General features: G+C 43.2%; 1 protein-coding gene across 2 annotated transcripts in view; it reads right to left on the reverse strand.

Annotated features, from left to right (window-relative positions):
* The window catches only part of HIF1AN (hypoxia inducible factor 1 subunit alpha inhibitor), a 141,316-nt gene that overhangs the window by 19,366 nt on the left and 105,611 nt on the right, over positions 1-16,339 (reverse strand). For both annotated transcript variants that reach the window (XM_063961420.1, XM_063961421.1), the window contains 3 exons: positions 7,192-7,340; positions 6,638-6,783; positions 5,370-5,476 (listed from right to left, as the gene is read on the reverse strand). In XM_063961420.1, the coding sequence (XP_063817490.1) occupies positions 5,370-5,476; positions 6,638-6,783; positions 7,192-7,340 (402 nt within the window). The remainder of the gene's footprint in view (positions 1-5,369; positions 5,477-6,637; positions 6,784-7,191; positions 7,341-16,339) is intronic.

The raw sequence follows: 16,339 nt of genomic DNA on the forward strand, positions 1-16,339 counted from the left end.
ACCACCTGCCGGTACCCTTACTGGATCCCCAAAATTCTGAAACTCGGTAGAATGGTTGAGCAAGTGTCCTTCTGGGGTTCCTAGGACCCCTGGTAGATAAGTTATGCGTTCTGGAAGGGACCGTGTTTCAGCTGAGGGGTCACAGCCATTGAAACTCTAAGTCCCTGGTTGGGATTTGTTTAAGTATTTCATCTCAAAGCTGTGAAATAAAAAATTGTATTCTCAATTATTTTTAGGTGAAAACCTATTATTACTGATAAGCTTTATTGTTGTATATGACCACATATTTGCTAGGACCAACAGTTTCCGAGATAAAAACGAAAAACCGCAAAAAGAGCTCACCTCCGATTCATCAGGACTTTTGTGTAATTCATCACTAGACACCACTAAGTACAGTAAGTGTGCCAAGTTTCAAACCTGTTGGAACTATTTTTAGGCGAGAACCTTTTTTGCCCTTCGTTAAGGTTCAGATAAATCAATCAATCATACAGCAATTCGCTGACATGCTAGAGTAAAAACAAAAACACCAAACAGCCCTGGTCCCTTAAAGTTGATTATTATAATTATCAAGTACATATATAGCACCAAGAAATTCTCCAGAGCTCTATAATAAAAAAGTGACACTATTATATATACCATGGATAAATGTGTTATAGCAGTAATAAGATATAAGCTTAAAACCTAAAGCGTGAATGTCAAATAGGTGTGAGGGGGCTTCAAGGACAAGGATATAGGGGAATATATACTGCAGGCCAGCAGCAGGATAATCTATTCATAGAATTAGAAAAAAGTATACATGGAGAGATGCTTAATTTAAAAATGAACGAACAACATACAATATACATTCTATAAACACCAAAACATACATACACAAAAAACAAAAACCATCCTGCCATTTCCATCAACGCAATATTTCCAGAATCAGGCCCTTCCACAGCCTGGAATTTATGAATACTCTCATTCATGCACTTATACTGTTATCTGCAACTCTTTGGTACTCTTACCATTTGCCTTACCCACATCCAGTCTAATCCTCAACCCTGCTGCCCAACTCACTTCTCTCTTGTCACTCTACCACTACTGCCCCTCTCCGTCAGTCACCACACTGGCTCCCTATACCAGAGGTTCTCAAAAGCGGTCCTCAAGGCACCCCAACGTTCCAGGTTTTAGGTTTATCCATGCTTGGCCACAGGTGAATTAAACAGCACCTCAGTCAATTTGATTTAACCATCTGTGCGGAGCCATAGCTATACCTAAAACTTGGGACCGTTGGGGTGCCTTGAGAACAGTGTTGAGTACCTCTGCAAAATACCATAAAGTATTACATACTGTAAATTCAAACTTCTCTGACCTCCAAAGTTCCCATCCTCACTGCTCCTCCCTACATCCCAGCCTCATTTGGTCACAACATTCCCTCTCACCTTCTTAGCTCTAGTAATGACTGTGACAGTCATTACTAGAGCTAAGAAGGTGAGAGGGAATGTTGTGACCAAATGAGGCATGGTCCCTCCCTGATCACCACTTCCCATTCAGGAATTTTCCTGGTCAACTCCTAACCACTGGAATGCCCATCTTCGCTCCATCAGACAACCATTCTCCCAGTCTTCATGTGCCCTCAAAACTATTTTCTTTTAATCTTGCTTGCCAGCCCGCCACTTAACTTTTACAGTCTCTGCCCTATTCTCCCATTGTGTCTACCCATATCACCTAGACAGTGTAAGCGTATATATGAGCAGGGCCCTCTTCTCATTACTTTACTGTCTGGAATCTGACATCTTCCGAGAGTTTCTCAGCTGAATATGGCAGCCAATCTGTGACCTACAGCTCCCATGTAAACCTTTCCTATTCATTAGCTCACTGCCAGAGCAATAAGTCACATTTTCTGGAAATCTGGCTCCCATTTTAGCAGTAAGTCTGCAGATTCTAGTTTCAATACAGTGGCTAAGTATTGCTAGGTTTCTGCAAGCACAACTCTGCTGCAGTTTTCAAAGCCAGATTTCCCCTGTGTTTCCAATACATCTAATCAGCCATGACTCAGTATTCCAAGTTACAGATATTAGACAACAAAAAAAGTGGCCGCGCTGTGTGTCAGCAGTTATATAAAAACAGAGAGCACAACGTGTATGAAAGGTTTATATATTTAATATCATAAAAAACAATCAATTAATAAAATAGAGTGCACACCTATATCTGTCTCAGGTGATGAATCAAATCCTATTCCACAGTGCAAAAAAGATATGTAAGAATGAATGAGCGCAGTTCCAGATAGTATGCTCTATCATTCACCGGGTAGATAATAATGCATATAGTACCTCTCCAGAAAGGGCTGGTGTGTGTTAGCCGAGCGTCCCCGGCTAATGAGTCCTGCGTTGCCCGCTGTACTGCACAGATGAGAGGGTTTATCGAGTGCCCGGTGTTGAACACCTGCCGCTGTGGATGAGTGTATGGCAGTCTCGTGTTTCCGTGGTAGCTGCCCGGCAGAAGGTAACGAGCCGCAGCGGTGAAATGAAATGCAGCTTCTTGTGATGGTAAGCCGATGAGCGCTGATGAGGATACAGCGGTGAGAATTGCACAGGGATAGATCACCTGGACCAGGTGTGCAGAAGGCGGAGTCCTGACGCGTTTCATCACGGTCACGTGACTTTATCAAAGGTATGGTCCTGCCTCCAAGTTGGTCGGTATTTAAAGCCTTAATGGCTAATGGCAAACAACTGTCAGTAATCAACAATTAAAACAGAACATTCAATACACGTTGGCTCTCATAATAAAGCATTTATAAACACATAAAAGAAAAGAAAAATACATGGCAGAGAAATATAAGGCCTGAGTTCGTTTCTATGACGGTAACATTTTTTGTATGTCAGCTATATTTAGTTTTAAATTCATTTAGCTTATGTATTTAGAGGGTTAAAAACGCTGGTTAAAAATAAATGAACAAAAAGGAGTTCTCTCCCAGACCTGGATTCTACTGTATTCTCTATATAATTTTTTTGTTTGTTTTGGGTTTTATTTAATTTTCTCTTTATTATATATCAAAGATCGGCATTATTCTCTGAGAGGCATTATATTTGTGACAATTGGCCGCCGCTGGAGTAGCCAATACTAACTTTTGTAAAAAATCAGAAATAATCCAGTGCTTATATAATAATAATGTCCAAAACACACTAATATCCATGAATATCACAGGATGATTTATTTACATACATTTGTATTCCATTATAAGAGATAAACTATCATACTATGAATGTTTTCTGCCTTATATTTCTCCGCCACGTATTTTTCTTTCCTTTTATGTGTTTATAAATGCTTTATTATGAGAGCCAACGTGTATTGAATGTTCTGTTTTAATTGTTGATTACTGACAGTTGTTTGCCATTAGCCATTAAGGCTTTAAATACCGACCAACTTGGAGGCAGGACCATACCTTTGATAAAGTCACGTGACCGTGACGAAACGCGTCAGGACTCCGCCTTCTGCACACCTGGTCCAGGTGATCTATCCCTGTGCAATTCTCACCGCTGTATCCTCATCAGCGCTCATCGGCTTACCATCACAAGAAGCTGCATTTCATTTCACCGCTGCGGCTCGTTACCTTCTGCCGGGCAGCTACCACGGAAACACGAGACTGCCATACACTCATCCACAGCGGCAGGTGTTCAACACCGGGCACTCGATAAACCCTCTCATCTGTGCAGTACAGCGGGCAACGCAGGACTCATTAGCCGGGGACGCTCGGCTAATACACACCAGCCCTTTCTGGAGAGGTACTATATGCATTATTATCTACCCTGTGAATGATAGAGCATACTATCTGGAACTGCGCTCATTCATTTTTACATATCTTTTTTGCACTGTGGAATAGGATTTGATTCATCACCTGAGACAGATATAGGTGTGCACTCTATTTTATTAATTGATTGTTTTTTATGATATTAAATATATAAACCTTTCATACACGTTGTGCTCTCTGTTTTTATATAACTGCTGACATACAGCACGGCCACTTTTTTTGTTGTCTAGTATTCATATCCATCCTCACATAGTGGTTGTGGCAAGCGGAGTGTCTCAGGAGTTCTTTTACATTGTTGTTATAGTTTACATATTTATATATTTGGGTGAGGCGCTGTACAAGTAGTTTTTTTAAATTACAGATATTACCTGTTACTTGTCTCACAAGTAAGTTTTTCTTCCAGCTGCTTATTAATTTCAAGACTCTCCAGTGTTCAAGTTTTTAACACTGTTGGAATCTGCCCCTGAAATCTACAGCCTTGTTTATAAGCCTGCATCTTAGTTTTGTTGTGGCTCTCTCCTGATTTGTGCTTCCACCTGTTGCTACAACAACAACCACCACCGCACTGGAAAGAAATGTGCCATAGAAGTGCAGCCGGCAAATAGTTGGGCAGAATACAAGGAAAACCCATTATATCCCGTATTTGCTTAGAAGTTATTGCAGGCACTGCAAAAGGAGAAAGCATGCAGTCCTTACTAGTTGAACTCTTGCAAGCAAGATCTCATTCCCAAATGAGGATGAGAGCTATTTAGATTCTACGCATTTCATCTGCCTCACGGCTAACCAGTAGCGACTGTGGACATCTTTGCAGACTACGGATTCCCATACATAGGCTCAAGGACCAGTACGTCCCAAAAAACAGTGATGTACTGGTAATCATTGGGTTACAGAATGATTGTACTAAAAGCAAGCATCTGTTAAAGTTTCTTCATACACATAATTACACTCCTGAGCAAATGAACACAAGATAGTTAAACAATAACAAAAATATAATTTATTATCAATTTTGTTTGTTATTGAGATGCTGCTTTATACATAAAAACTACTCACACTAATGCCATTATGTTCACAAAGAAGTATATTATAATTCTGGGCAGCACGGACGTTGTAATGGTTAGCATGACTGCCTCACAGCATTGAGGTCATAGGTTCGACTCCCACCATGGCCTTAACTGTGTGGAGTTTGTATATACTCCCCGTGCTTGCGTGGGTTTCCTCCGGGTACTCCGGTTTCCTCCCACAATCCAAAAATATACTGGTAGGTTAACTGGCTCCCAACAAAATTAACCTTAGCATGAGTGAGTGAGTGAGTGAGTGAGTGTGTGTGTGTGTGTGTGTGTGTGTGTGTGTGTGTGTGTGTGTGTGTGTACACACACATGTGGTAGGGAATATAGATTGTAAGCTCTATAAAATGTTCTCTGTAATGTGCTGTGGAATATGCGTGTGCTATATAAATAACTGGTAAAAATATATCTTGGTGTAGGCTATAGATGCATGTTTATCACAGTGCTATGCTGTCTGTGGTTATTGCCAAATAACAGAACTATAATCAGTGATATTCCAGTTTGAAGCTTCTTACCAGTACATTGGAATATAAAGAACATCACCAGGACCCACCACGGTCTCATAGCCAACCACGTTCCTGAAATTAGGAAACCGTTCTAGATCAGGGTTATCAAAGTCCACCTATAAAACGTGGAGAAAGCAAACAATAAACAAAAAATAAATATATATGTATTCATTATAAGTACTACAATAAATAAAATCTGATCTTGGTCATTCGCAATGGCTTCTAATTGTATCAAGAGGGATATTAGTAGTTTGATATATAAAAGCAACATTTTAGACAAAAGGAAAAACAGACATTTTTTGTACTATTATATCATACCAATGTTTCTGAAGAACCTACAATTATGACATTCTCTCCACTGTACACCTGTTCTTCGTCCAATACTCACATCATCAGGATATCATTCACCACATTTTTGGCTACAGAAAGGTAAACTTGCAATGTTAATTATTAGTATCCCAAAAAGCACCACCCCTTGGGCCAGGTTCTGCTAGTCGTCTCTGTTACCGCATACTGGTTAATTGTAGAACGCTTAAGGTCCATACACATTAGACGATGTTGCTCTGTGAGCGACGTTGTCTAGTGTTTCCCCTCCTGGGCCGGCCGGTGGCCGCCTGTACACACTGAGCGATATGACCACTCATATCGCTCAGTGACGTCACGCCTCTGCTGGCCGTGCATGCAGCTCCTGGACGACAGTCCAGATAAACCGTGCATGCACTGCCGAGAGCGACGATCGTTGCCGACCCGCAGGGCCGCGCGTTGGTATGCCGCCAGCGACGACACACTTGCCGATAAAATGCGCGACGTCGCTCAGGGAGGGGGAAAATGAGCGACATTGCTCATTTTATCGGCAAGTGTGTATAGGCCTTAACTCAGTTCGTTCATGCAACATGTTATTCTGTGTCTCATCATTATTAGAATATACTCAGTTTATATACAGTGTTGCATATGTCACGTATTTCAAAGCTCAAAAATGCTTTATTTACATAGAAAGGTGGAAATCACATTTGATGTTCATTAATGTTAACTGAACAATATGAAAACAAAAACCTCAACATACCCACTTCAGATGAGACAATGATAATTAGTAGGAAAAAAAAAGTGAGATTCAGTTTAAGAAACTTAAAGTACAAATAACGCATCATTAAACTGCCAATTATGAAAAGAATGTCTTGTGTAAACCATACCATAATGATATATGTATATGGATAGCAGAGATGTGCAACCAATAAGGAATAGTATGTTAAGGAAGACAGACAAAATACGGTTCTCACCTGGCTCTGTCTGTCACAGGGATGATGAACAGGATAAGGATAAAGGCATTCAAACTGTTCGGGTGGAAAGAGGATACAACGTTTGTATCCCTTAATCTGGGCAAAGAAATTTTGCTGCTCGTCATAATGTGCCGGAGTCACGTTCCCTGTACACAAACCGCAACATGAGTTTTGACACGTACACAGGAGAGCAACACTATCGCGTTACTGTTACAGACATATGCTCAGTTCACAAGCTTAAGTAAATATTTACTGAATATATAGAACAGATCAGAAACGCACTGTAGAGCCTTATTCAGCCATAAGAATTTCTGACAAATATTCACTCTAGTGGTACAGAGGTACTCACACATCCACTAGTTACAGAAAATTAGCTTCTTTCATTCACCTATATTTACCGGTTTATAAGACGCAATTCATACATTGCTTTAAACAAACAGCTACAATATCAGCAACCCAAAGATGGCAGCCCACATCATGCAGGAACATCACAAACACTGTACACAATATAGGTTCATTTGCATCCACTGTAAATGACAGGTCTTGTTCTTTACCTTCCATGCCGATCAACAGTAAGTTGGAAGTCAGCTGGCCCCAGCCATGCTTTGCCTGTTGCTTATTAATCCAATTCCAGTTAAAACCCAAAAAATCCACCACAATTTTCCGGCCAACGGTATCATTCAGAGTCTGCTGTAGATATAACCTACGTGATGGAACAAATGTTACTCTTATTTATGCTGCTTCCTGGACAAGACAAAAAGGATGTAAACATATTTGGGGGGGGGGGACTTTGTTTGCCACAAAGATGTCTATGCGTTCTCATGCTTAACACACAATTCAATTGGAAAAGGTTGATCACAGCTGTCATGCAGCAATTTTCTAGATTAGCCACATTAAGGGTGGTATTCAATTAGTGCAGATTTCTCCGGCAGGGTCCACAGGTTATCCACAGGATAACAAGGGGATATGTTGGAGCGACAGCGGATTGGCACCAAACGATCAAAAGCTTTCTGGCCTCCCAGGATGCAACGGGCCCGTACATATATCCCGCCCACTGGCTCAGGCAAATCAGTTTTTTGTTTGGTGCGGCAGGAGCCGGACCATGGTCAGAGGGCTGCTGGATTGTTAGCAGCCCTAAGCTTTCTTATTTTATCTTTATAGTCTTACTGTTTTGAGTGATCTTTCTAAACAGTCTTATATGCATATTGGAAGAGTTGCACCAACAACTCTCCGCCAGGTCGCAACAACGCTTACCCACGAGTATAGTGCTATAGTGCTGTTTCGGCAGGCGTCTGTGTCGGATATACTAGCAGGTCCATCAGACGTTACCAGGCTGTGGCCGGAGCACGGAGGGAAGGTAAGGCATCGGTTCCACTTAGTAGATGGAATATGGAAACAGCCGTACTATTTTGGGAGGAGACTACCAAACAGTAGCTGACGCACCGCCACCACGGGTGCTCCAGCACTAGGCCTTAGGGATCTTAGGCACCAGGAATAGCTTGAGGCCGCGATCCCTAGGGTTGATGTCAGCAGTGGGGAGTCAGACGCTCTCCTGGTCGCCCCTCCCCCCGGTTCATGACCAGTTTCCGCTGAGTCTCCCGCCATGAACGGATTCCTCGCTTCCATCTCAGACGCTACCGGAGGGGACTCGGTCGCAGCATAGGCCGCTGCGTCAGTGTTCATTAAGAGCTACCACGAGAGATCCGGTCGCAGCATAGGCGGCTGTGTGACCACTGCGTCTCTGTTCACTGAACGTTACCATGAGACCGGTGCGTCTGCGTTCACTGAGCGTCTGTGTCTGCTAGTAGCGTCTGGATCCACTCAGCGTTCGCTAACGTATTGATCGATCACTGGAAGAGAGAGGAGTCTCCCTGTATCCCACTCTGAGTACGGGCTATACAGCACTACATTTCTATCTACTTTTTCAGTACGAATAGTCAAGTGCCTATTGCATACGAGTCTGTGTACATTTACTGTGGTTTTCTTCGCATTGCGTCTGAATACGTTAGATCTGTTTATACAGGATTCGGTAAATGTTCGCCTACATACTTTAAAAAGTGTTTGTAGTTGATAATGTGCTCATATGACTAATATATAACAAGTGACTGACTGCTAGTGTGATTGCTGACCAATATATGTTTGTCAGTTGTTTCTTCTGATCCTCAATGCTGGTGCATGGGTAGGGTCAGATTGATATCACTTTAGAGGGTTAAAGTGATTACAGTCACAAATTGTGTAGTACACTGTGAAAGTGCTGCTTATTTATCATGTCTAAGGGCGGCAAAGGTGACGAAGGTACACTTACGGCAACACTCATATCATGTTTGTCTTGCAAAACTGTATTATCCTCTCAGGATCTGGTTCAGGATAGTTTATGTGTAAACTGTCTTGCTTTTCAGCAGAACACAAGGCAGATCCCTGTACAACATCAGGTACAGATGGATCCACCTTGGGCTATGTTTGCACAGACTTTGTCCAGTATAGCTGAACGGATAATTCCTACAGCTTCGGTAGCAGATATAGGGTACCCATACATGCAGCTCCCTACCTACAGTATATCATTTCCTCCAGCAGCTTCTCAAATGAAACAAGTTGATAAACCGATGGTAAGTAAATCTTCACCTTCACAGGCTACACATGACGATTCATCGGAAGATGAAAGCTCAGTTTACTCTACTTTGACATATGAAGAGGAAGAAGGTCTCAGCTCAATAGACATAGCTGAATTAATTAGAGCAATGAAGGCCATTCTGTCCTTAGAAGATTCAGCAAAGCCTGTGTTAAAAACCAAGGCACCTGTGTTTAAATGTCCCAAAACAGTTAAGACTGAGCTTCCAGGGTCAGACCAGCTGACGGAAATCATGGAAGAGGCTTGGGTAACACCCAACAAAAAATATGGAATTCCCAAAAAATGGGATTCCAATTATCCTTTTCCAGCCGGGAACTGTTCAAAAAGGAAGGTGGCTCCTAAAGTAGATATGCATGTGATTCGATTAGTGCGAAAATCTATATTGCCTTTGCCGTCAACATCTTTAAATGATGTCACGGATAGGAGAGTGGATGGTTTTCTAAAAACCATATTTTCCCTGTCTGGAGCAGTCATAAGGCCAGTCATGGCTTCAACTTGGATAGCAAAGGCAGTGGCTGCCTGGGCTGATGCATTGGAAGGTGATTTTTCATCAGCTTCTAGAGAGCAAAAATCCTATATAGCCCATATTAAACAGGCTGCAGTATTCTTGGAATAAGCTGCATTAGATATGGGTACTATTGCTTCTAGGGCATCAGCCTCAACAATAGCTGCTCGCAGAGCAGTTTGGTTGTGTACGTGGAAAGCCGATTCAGAATCTAAGAAGGTTTTGGAATCTTTGCCTTTTTCTGGAAATATTCTGTTCGGTAAAGAATTGACATATATTCTGGAGGCAGAAGCAGACTCCAAGAAGGTCAAGTTTCCGTCCACATATAACCCCCAAACCTAGGAGTCCGGTTTTCCGGCCCTTTCGGTCTCAAGGAAAACCAAAGGGAAAAAGTGATCGTAAACAGCGCCAATACAATAAGTTTAGTAAGTCAAAAAAGCATTGGGCTACCAGATGGCCAGCTTCCAAACCAGAAGATAAGCCATCAGCCTGATGGTGCGGGCCTCCCCCTGGGGGACCCCAGGGTAGGGGTCCGACTTCTTCAGTTTGCACAGATCTGGCGGCAGTCTACAACAGAAGCCTGGGTGCAAGAAGCAGTATCTCTAGGTTGTGTGTTTCCCTTCAAGAAGCATCCTCCTCGAAGGTTCTTCTGCACCAGCCCGTCTCGGGTAGAGACAAAGGCCAGGGCTTTGCAAGAAGCAGTTCAGAAATTGCTTCAGTCAGGAGTAGTCATTCCAGTACCCCCTGCACAACGGGGACAGGGTTTTTACTACAATCTATTTTTGGTTCAGAAACCAGATGGGTCATTTCGGCCCATTCTCAATCTCAAAATGCTAAACAAATATATTTGGGAACCAAGGTTCCACATGGAGACGTTACACTCCATAGTTGGAGCCAGGGGATTATATGGTATCCCTGGATATTTAGGATGCTTACCTACATGTTCCTATAGCACTGTCCCATCAGCGTTATCTCAGGTTCGCCATCCTCCAGCAGCATTTCCAGTTTCAGGCCCTACCCTTTGGGTTAGCCACAGCCCCCAGAGTATTTACCAAGATTATGGTGGTTATGGCAGCTTATCTCCACAAGCAGGAGATAAGAATTTTTCCATACCTCGACGACCTTTTGATCCTGGTTACAATCCCAGGAATGGCTCCTTTGTCATCTCCAACAGACAATAACATGTCTGCAGAAGCTCAGGTGGCTCATAAATTGGACAAAATCATCCCTGGTGCCGTCACAACGGATGACTCACTTGGGGGCTGTACTGGATTCAGGTCTGCAGAAAGTATTCTTACCTCGGAACAAGATATCCAAGGTACAGTCAAAGATTCAGAACTTGTTACACAGTCAGAGGGTATCCATTCACGCAGCTATGCGAGTGATGGGGTTGATGGTGTCAACATTCGACATGGTGGAGTATGCACAATTCCACTCGAGGCCTCTGCAGCATCTGATTCTGGCCAGATAGAATGGAGTACATCAGACAAAGAAACAGTCAATGGTACTTCCAGTAAAGGTAAGGAAGTCATTAGCCTGATGGCTACAGACATCCCATTTAGACAAAGGTAGATCCTTTTGGATATCAAATTGGGAGATCTTGACAACAGATGCCAGTCTTCAGGGCTGGGGAGCAGTGTCCAGAAAATTATGGTTCCAGGGACAATGGACCAGAGAAGAAAGTTGCCTGCCGATAAACCTGTTAGAACTTCGGGCCATATACATGGCACTGATTCAGGCAAAGGACATTCTTTTGGAAAACCAGTCCAGATCCACTCGGACAATGTGACGGCAGTAGCGTACCTCAACCATCAGGGAGGAACTCGCAGCCAAAAAGCAATGAAGGAGGTAAGTCACATACTAAAGTTGGCAGAACTCCATCTTCCAGCCTTGTCCGCAGTGTTTGTTCCGGGAGTCCTAAACTGGGAAGCGGACTCTCTCAGTGGACACACCATTCAAACAAGCGAATGGGCTCTACACCCGGAGGTCTTTCAGACTCTAGTAGACAAATGGGGTTGCCAGAGATAGATCTCATGGCATCCCGTCTGAACAACAAAGTGCCCCGCATACGGGTCAAGAACAAAGGGTCCCGGAGCGATCTTTGTGGACGCCTTGTCAGTGAAATGGGACTTTCATGTGGCTTGCCTGTTTCCTCCAATCACCCTGTTACCCAGGGTGGTGAGGAAAATAAAGCAAGCAAAGGGTGCAGTGATTCTAATAGCTCCGGCTTGGACCAGAAGGCAATGGCACACAGATCTGCAGAGAATGTTGATGGACGCTCCACTTCTGCTTCCTCAATGTCCAGATCTACTGATGCAGGGTCCCTGTTATCACAGACATCTGGATTGACTGTCTTCGACGGCGTGGCTCTTGAAACCTCTATCCTAAAGTCAAGAGGATTCTCTAAACAGGTATTTCAAACAATGCTCAGAGCACGGGAAACCCGCCTCAGCTCGTATTTATCACTGAATATGGCAAGCCTATATTCATTGGTGCAGTGAAGGAGGTATGGACCCGAAATAGTTTCCTTCAGGCAGGAATGAATAAAGGTTTGAAGGTGGCTTCCTTGAGAGTGCAGATATCAGCATTGATTGTATGGTTACAAAAGAAAATTGCCAATATACAGGATGTGCAAACTTTTTTCCAGGGAATGCGGCGCATTCAACCTCCCTTTGTTCCACCTACAGTACCATGGGACTTATGTTTAGTCCTGAAAGCCCTTCAAGTTGCCCCATTTGAACCACTTAAGGTGGATCTTAAATGGTTGACAGCAAAAGTACTCTTTCTACTGACTGACATCAGCTAGAAGAGTACCAGATTTAGGAGCGCTGTCATGTCGTTCCCCATTTCTGATTTTTTTTTATCCAGATAAAGCAGTTCTCAGAACTAGGTCTGGGTATCTTCCGAAGGTGGTGTCTAAATTCCACCTTAATTAAGAAATTGTAGTCCCGGCTTTTCAGGTATCGGGAGATGCGTCGCTGGACGTAGTCCAGGCATTAAAGATCTACGTGGATCGTACCAGTGCCACCAGAAAGACAGATTCTCTCTTCATTCTCTACGAATTTCACAAGAGAGGATGGTCTGCTACTAAACAGACGCTGGCAAGATGGCTTCGAATAACGATTTCAGAAGCATTTTCTCAAGCTGATCTCCCTGTTCCGGCTAATGTCTCTGCTCACTCTACTCGTAAGGTAGGTCCTTCATGGGCAGCACAACATGGTGCTTCAGCAGAACAGATATGTAAGGCAGCCATATGGTCTTCCATTAACACATTCATTAGACATTATGCCTTAGATACTTTTGCCTCACATGACGCTGAATTCGGGCATAAGGTTCTCCTGTCCAATCAGGAGCATCCCCACCACTAAATTGCTTTGGGAAATCCCATTGTTATCCTGTGGATAACCTGTGGACCCTGCCGGAGAAATATACGTTATGGTCCACAGGGATCCCACCCTGACGCACCTGATTTGAGGATCCTTGTACTGACTAACCTCTCCTTCTTGTATGGAAGGGTGTGCATGTGTGTTCTTCTCGCCTGATTAGGGCTCTACATGATGCTCCTGCCTTGTGCTTTGGAATACAACTGATTTGCCTGAGCCAGTGGGCGGGATATAAGGACGGGCCCGTTGCATCCTGGGAGGCCAGAAAGCTTTTGATCGTTTGGTGCCAATCCGCTGTCGCTCCATCATATCCCATTGTTATCCTGTGGACTTAGGAGAAATACCGTTATCAACGGTAAGTTCTTACCATAACGTATATTTTTCGGCCACTCGAAAAAAACTGCACTTTTTGCCCGTTTTTAGGTCGAATTTACATCCGACCTATTCAATGCCAGTGCCATTTTTTCGTCTCATCAAAAAATCCGGCACTGGCAAAAACCACGTGTATCGGTGAATTTGCCGTTGATGCACGTTTTGGCAAATTTGCAGCGTTTTTACACGTCTTTGGCACAATTTTCGCCCATGTAGATTCGACAAAAAAGTGGAACGGCATGAACGAAAATGGATTAAAAAGTGTGAAAATACCCGCAATTGAAAACTCCTGTGTCGAATTAGTGCCTTTTGTTCGACCAGTCGGAAATATACGGCACTTAATTGAATACCCCCCTAAGTGTGCATGAAAAATGGGGAAATCAGTCTGTACACTAAGAAAGTGCAATTTTTTATTGGGTAACAGTGCAGAGGTCTATCAGTGGGCAAAAGCCAAGTACCTGGGGCTCTAAAAGTGTCAAATGGATGATTTCTGCATTTTTTAATAATAATGAAAAAATAGAAAAAAAGTGTTTTCCCATCAACTTACTGTATGTTGTAAATAAATATAGGGTGGATTAAAATGGCGCACACATGCCCTATAAGTACAACACCCCTATATAACTGTCCCACACCATTTCACCCATTATTCTGCATTTTGCAGAATATCATCCCAAAAATTACTTTTACTTATTGGCCACACAAAGCTATTCATAATCTCCTAAATTTTTCAAGAGTTCTAAATCAAGTACCTTAAAATTGGGATTTTACCAAACTTTTCACCTTCTAAAATTTGCATGAAGTCTTATGGAGAGTTAACGTGGCTTAATTTGTCTGGCTAATTGAACAGTAAATAACATTCACCCAGCCGCCTGAAATTGCATTTGAGCACATTATACCCTGTAAATGGATTATTGGGGTTAATTTAATTTTCCCTTAATAACTAAATGTTACCTTCCATTGGAAACAATCACGAATAAAAACTAAAGAGCATTAAAAAGGTACACTGACAAAAATCTGGTCATATAATGTTATGGCCCCCATACACTTGTGCGATGCCCCGTGACGCAACATTGCGGGGCATTGCACTGGCAGTTCAGGTGTGGATGCTGTAATGGTTAGCATTACTGCCTCACATCACTGAGGTCATGGGTTTGATTCCTACCAGGCCCTGACTGTGTGGAGTTTGTATATTCTCCCCGTACTTGCATGGGTTACCTCCGGGTACTCCGGTTTCCTCCCACAATCCCAAAAATATACTGGTAGGTTAATTGGCTCCCAACAAAAATTAACCCTAGCGTGAATGTGTGTGTGTGTACATGTAATAGGGAATATAGGCCCTCATTCCGAGTTGTTCGCTCGTTCTTTTTCATCGCATCGCAGTGAAAATCCGCTTAGTACGCATGCGCAATGTTCGCACTGCGACTGCGCCAAGTAACTTTACTATGAAGAAAGTATTTTTACTCACGGCTTTTTCTTCGCTCCGGCGATCGTAATGTGATTGACAGGAAATGGGTGTTACTGGGCGGAAACACGGCGTTTCAGGGGCGTGTGGCTGAAAACGCTACCGTTTCCGGAAAAAACGCAGGAGTGGCCGGGGAAACGGTGGGAGTGCCTGGGCGAACGCTGGGTGTGTTTGTGACGTCAACCAGGAACGACAAGCACTGAACTGATCGCACAGGCAGAGTAAGTCTGAAGCTACTCTGAAACTGCTAAGTAGTTAGTAATCGCAATATTGCGAATACATCGGTCGCAATTTTAAGAAGCTAAGATTCACTCCCAGTAGGCGGCGGCTTAGCGTGTGTAACTCTGCTAAATTCGCCTTGCGACCGATCAACTCGGAATGAGGGCCATAGATTGTAAGCTCCACTGGGGCAGGGACTGTTGTGAATGGGCAAATATTCTCTGTAAAGCGCTTCGGAATATGTGTGCTCTATATAAATAACTGGTAATAAATAATAATAATAAATAAACTGTCAAAGTGATTACCATGCAATCATACGATAGATGATTCGCGCTCTGGCCACTCCCGGCGGGTGCCCATCGCACTGCGATATATTGCATGTGTTTTAAAAAACACATGCGATCGCACTGCGATGCAATAAATATTAAGTGCAGCACTTAAGATCCTGAGATGCGAGATTCGACCGGCATGCCCGTGCATCGCGTCGCATGGTGCACAATATGTGCATACTATCATGCGATTGATCGCACAAATGCGATCGAAATCGCATGATTGTATGCCATATCGTATAAGTGTATGGGGGGGCCATTAGTTTCAGCAAATGTGCAGAAATCTTTGTCGGTGGAAAAATAAGATTTTACTTACCGGTAAATCTATTTCTCGTAGTCCGTAGAGGATGCTGGGGACTCCGTAAGGACCATGGGGAATAGACGGGCTCCGCAGGAGATAGGGCACTTTAAGAAAGACTTTGGATTCTGGGTGTGCACTGGCTCCTTCCTCTATGCCCCTCCTCCAGACCTCAGTTAGGGAAACTGTGCCCAGAGGAGACGGACAGTACGAGGAAAGGATTTTAGTTAATCCAAGGGCAAGATTCATACCAGCCACACCAATCATACCGTATAACCTGTGATAAACTACCCAGTTAACAGCATGAACAACAACATAGTCTCGGTTCAAACCGATGAAACTATAACATAGCCCTTATGTAAGCAATAACTATATACAAGTCTTGCAGAAGAAGTCCGCACTTGGGACGTGCGCCCAGCATCCTCTACGGACTACGAGAAATAGATTTACCGGTAAGTAAAAATAAGAATTTACTTACCGATAATTCTATTTCTCGGAGTCCGTA

This window comes from Pseudophryne corroboree, chromosome 3 (assembly GCF_028390025.1).
Source record: "Pseudophryne corroboree isolate aPseCor3 chromosome 3, aPseCor3.hap2, whole genome shotgun sequence".
NCBI classification, from domain to species: Eukaryota; Metazoa; Chordata; class Amphibia; order Anura; family Myobatrachidae; genus Pseudophryne; species Pseudophryne corroboree.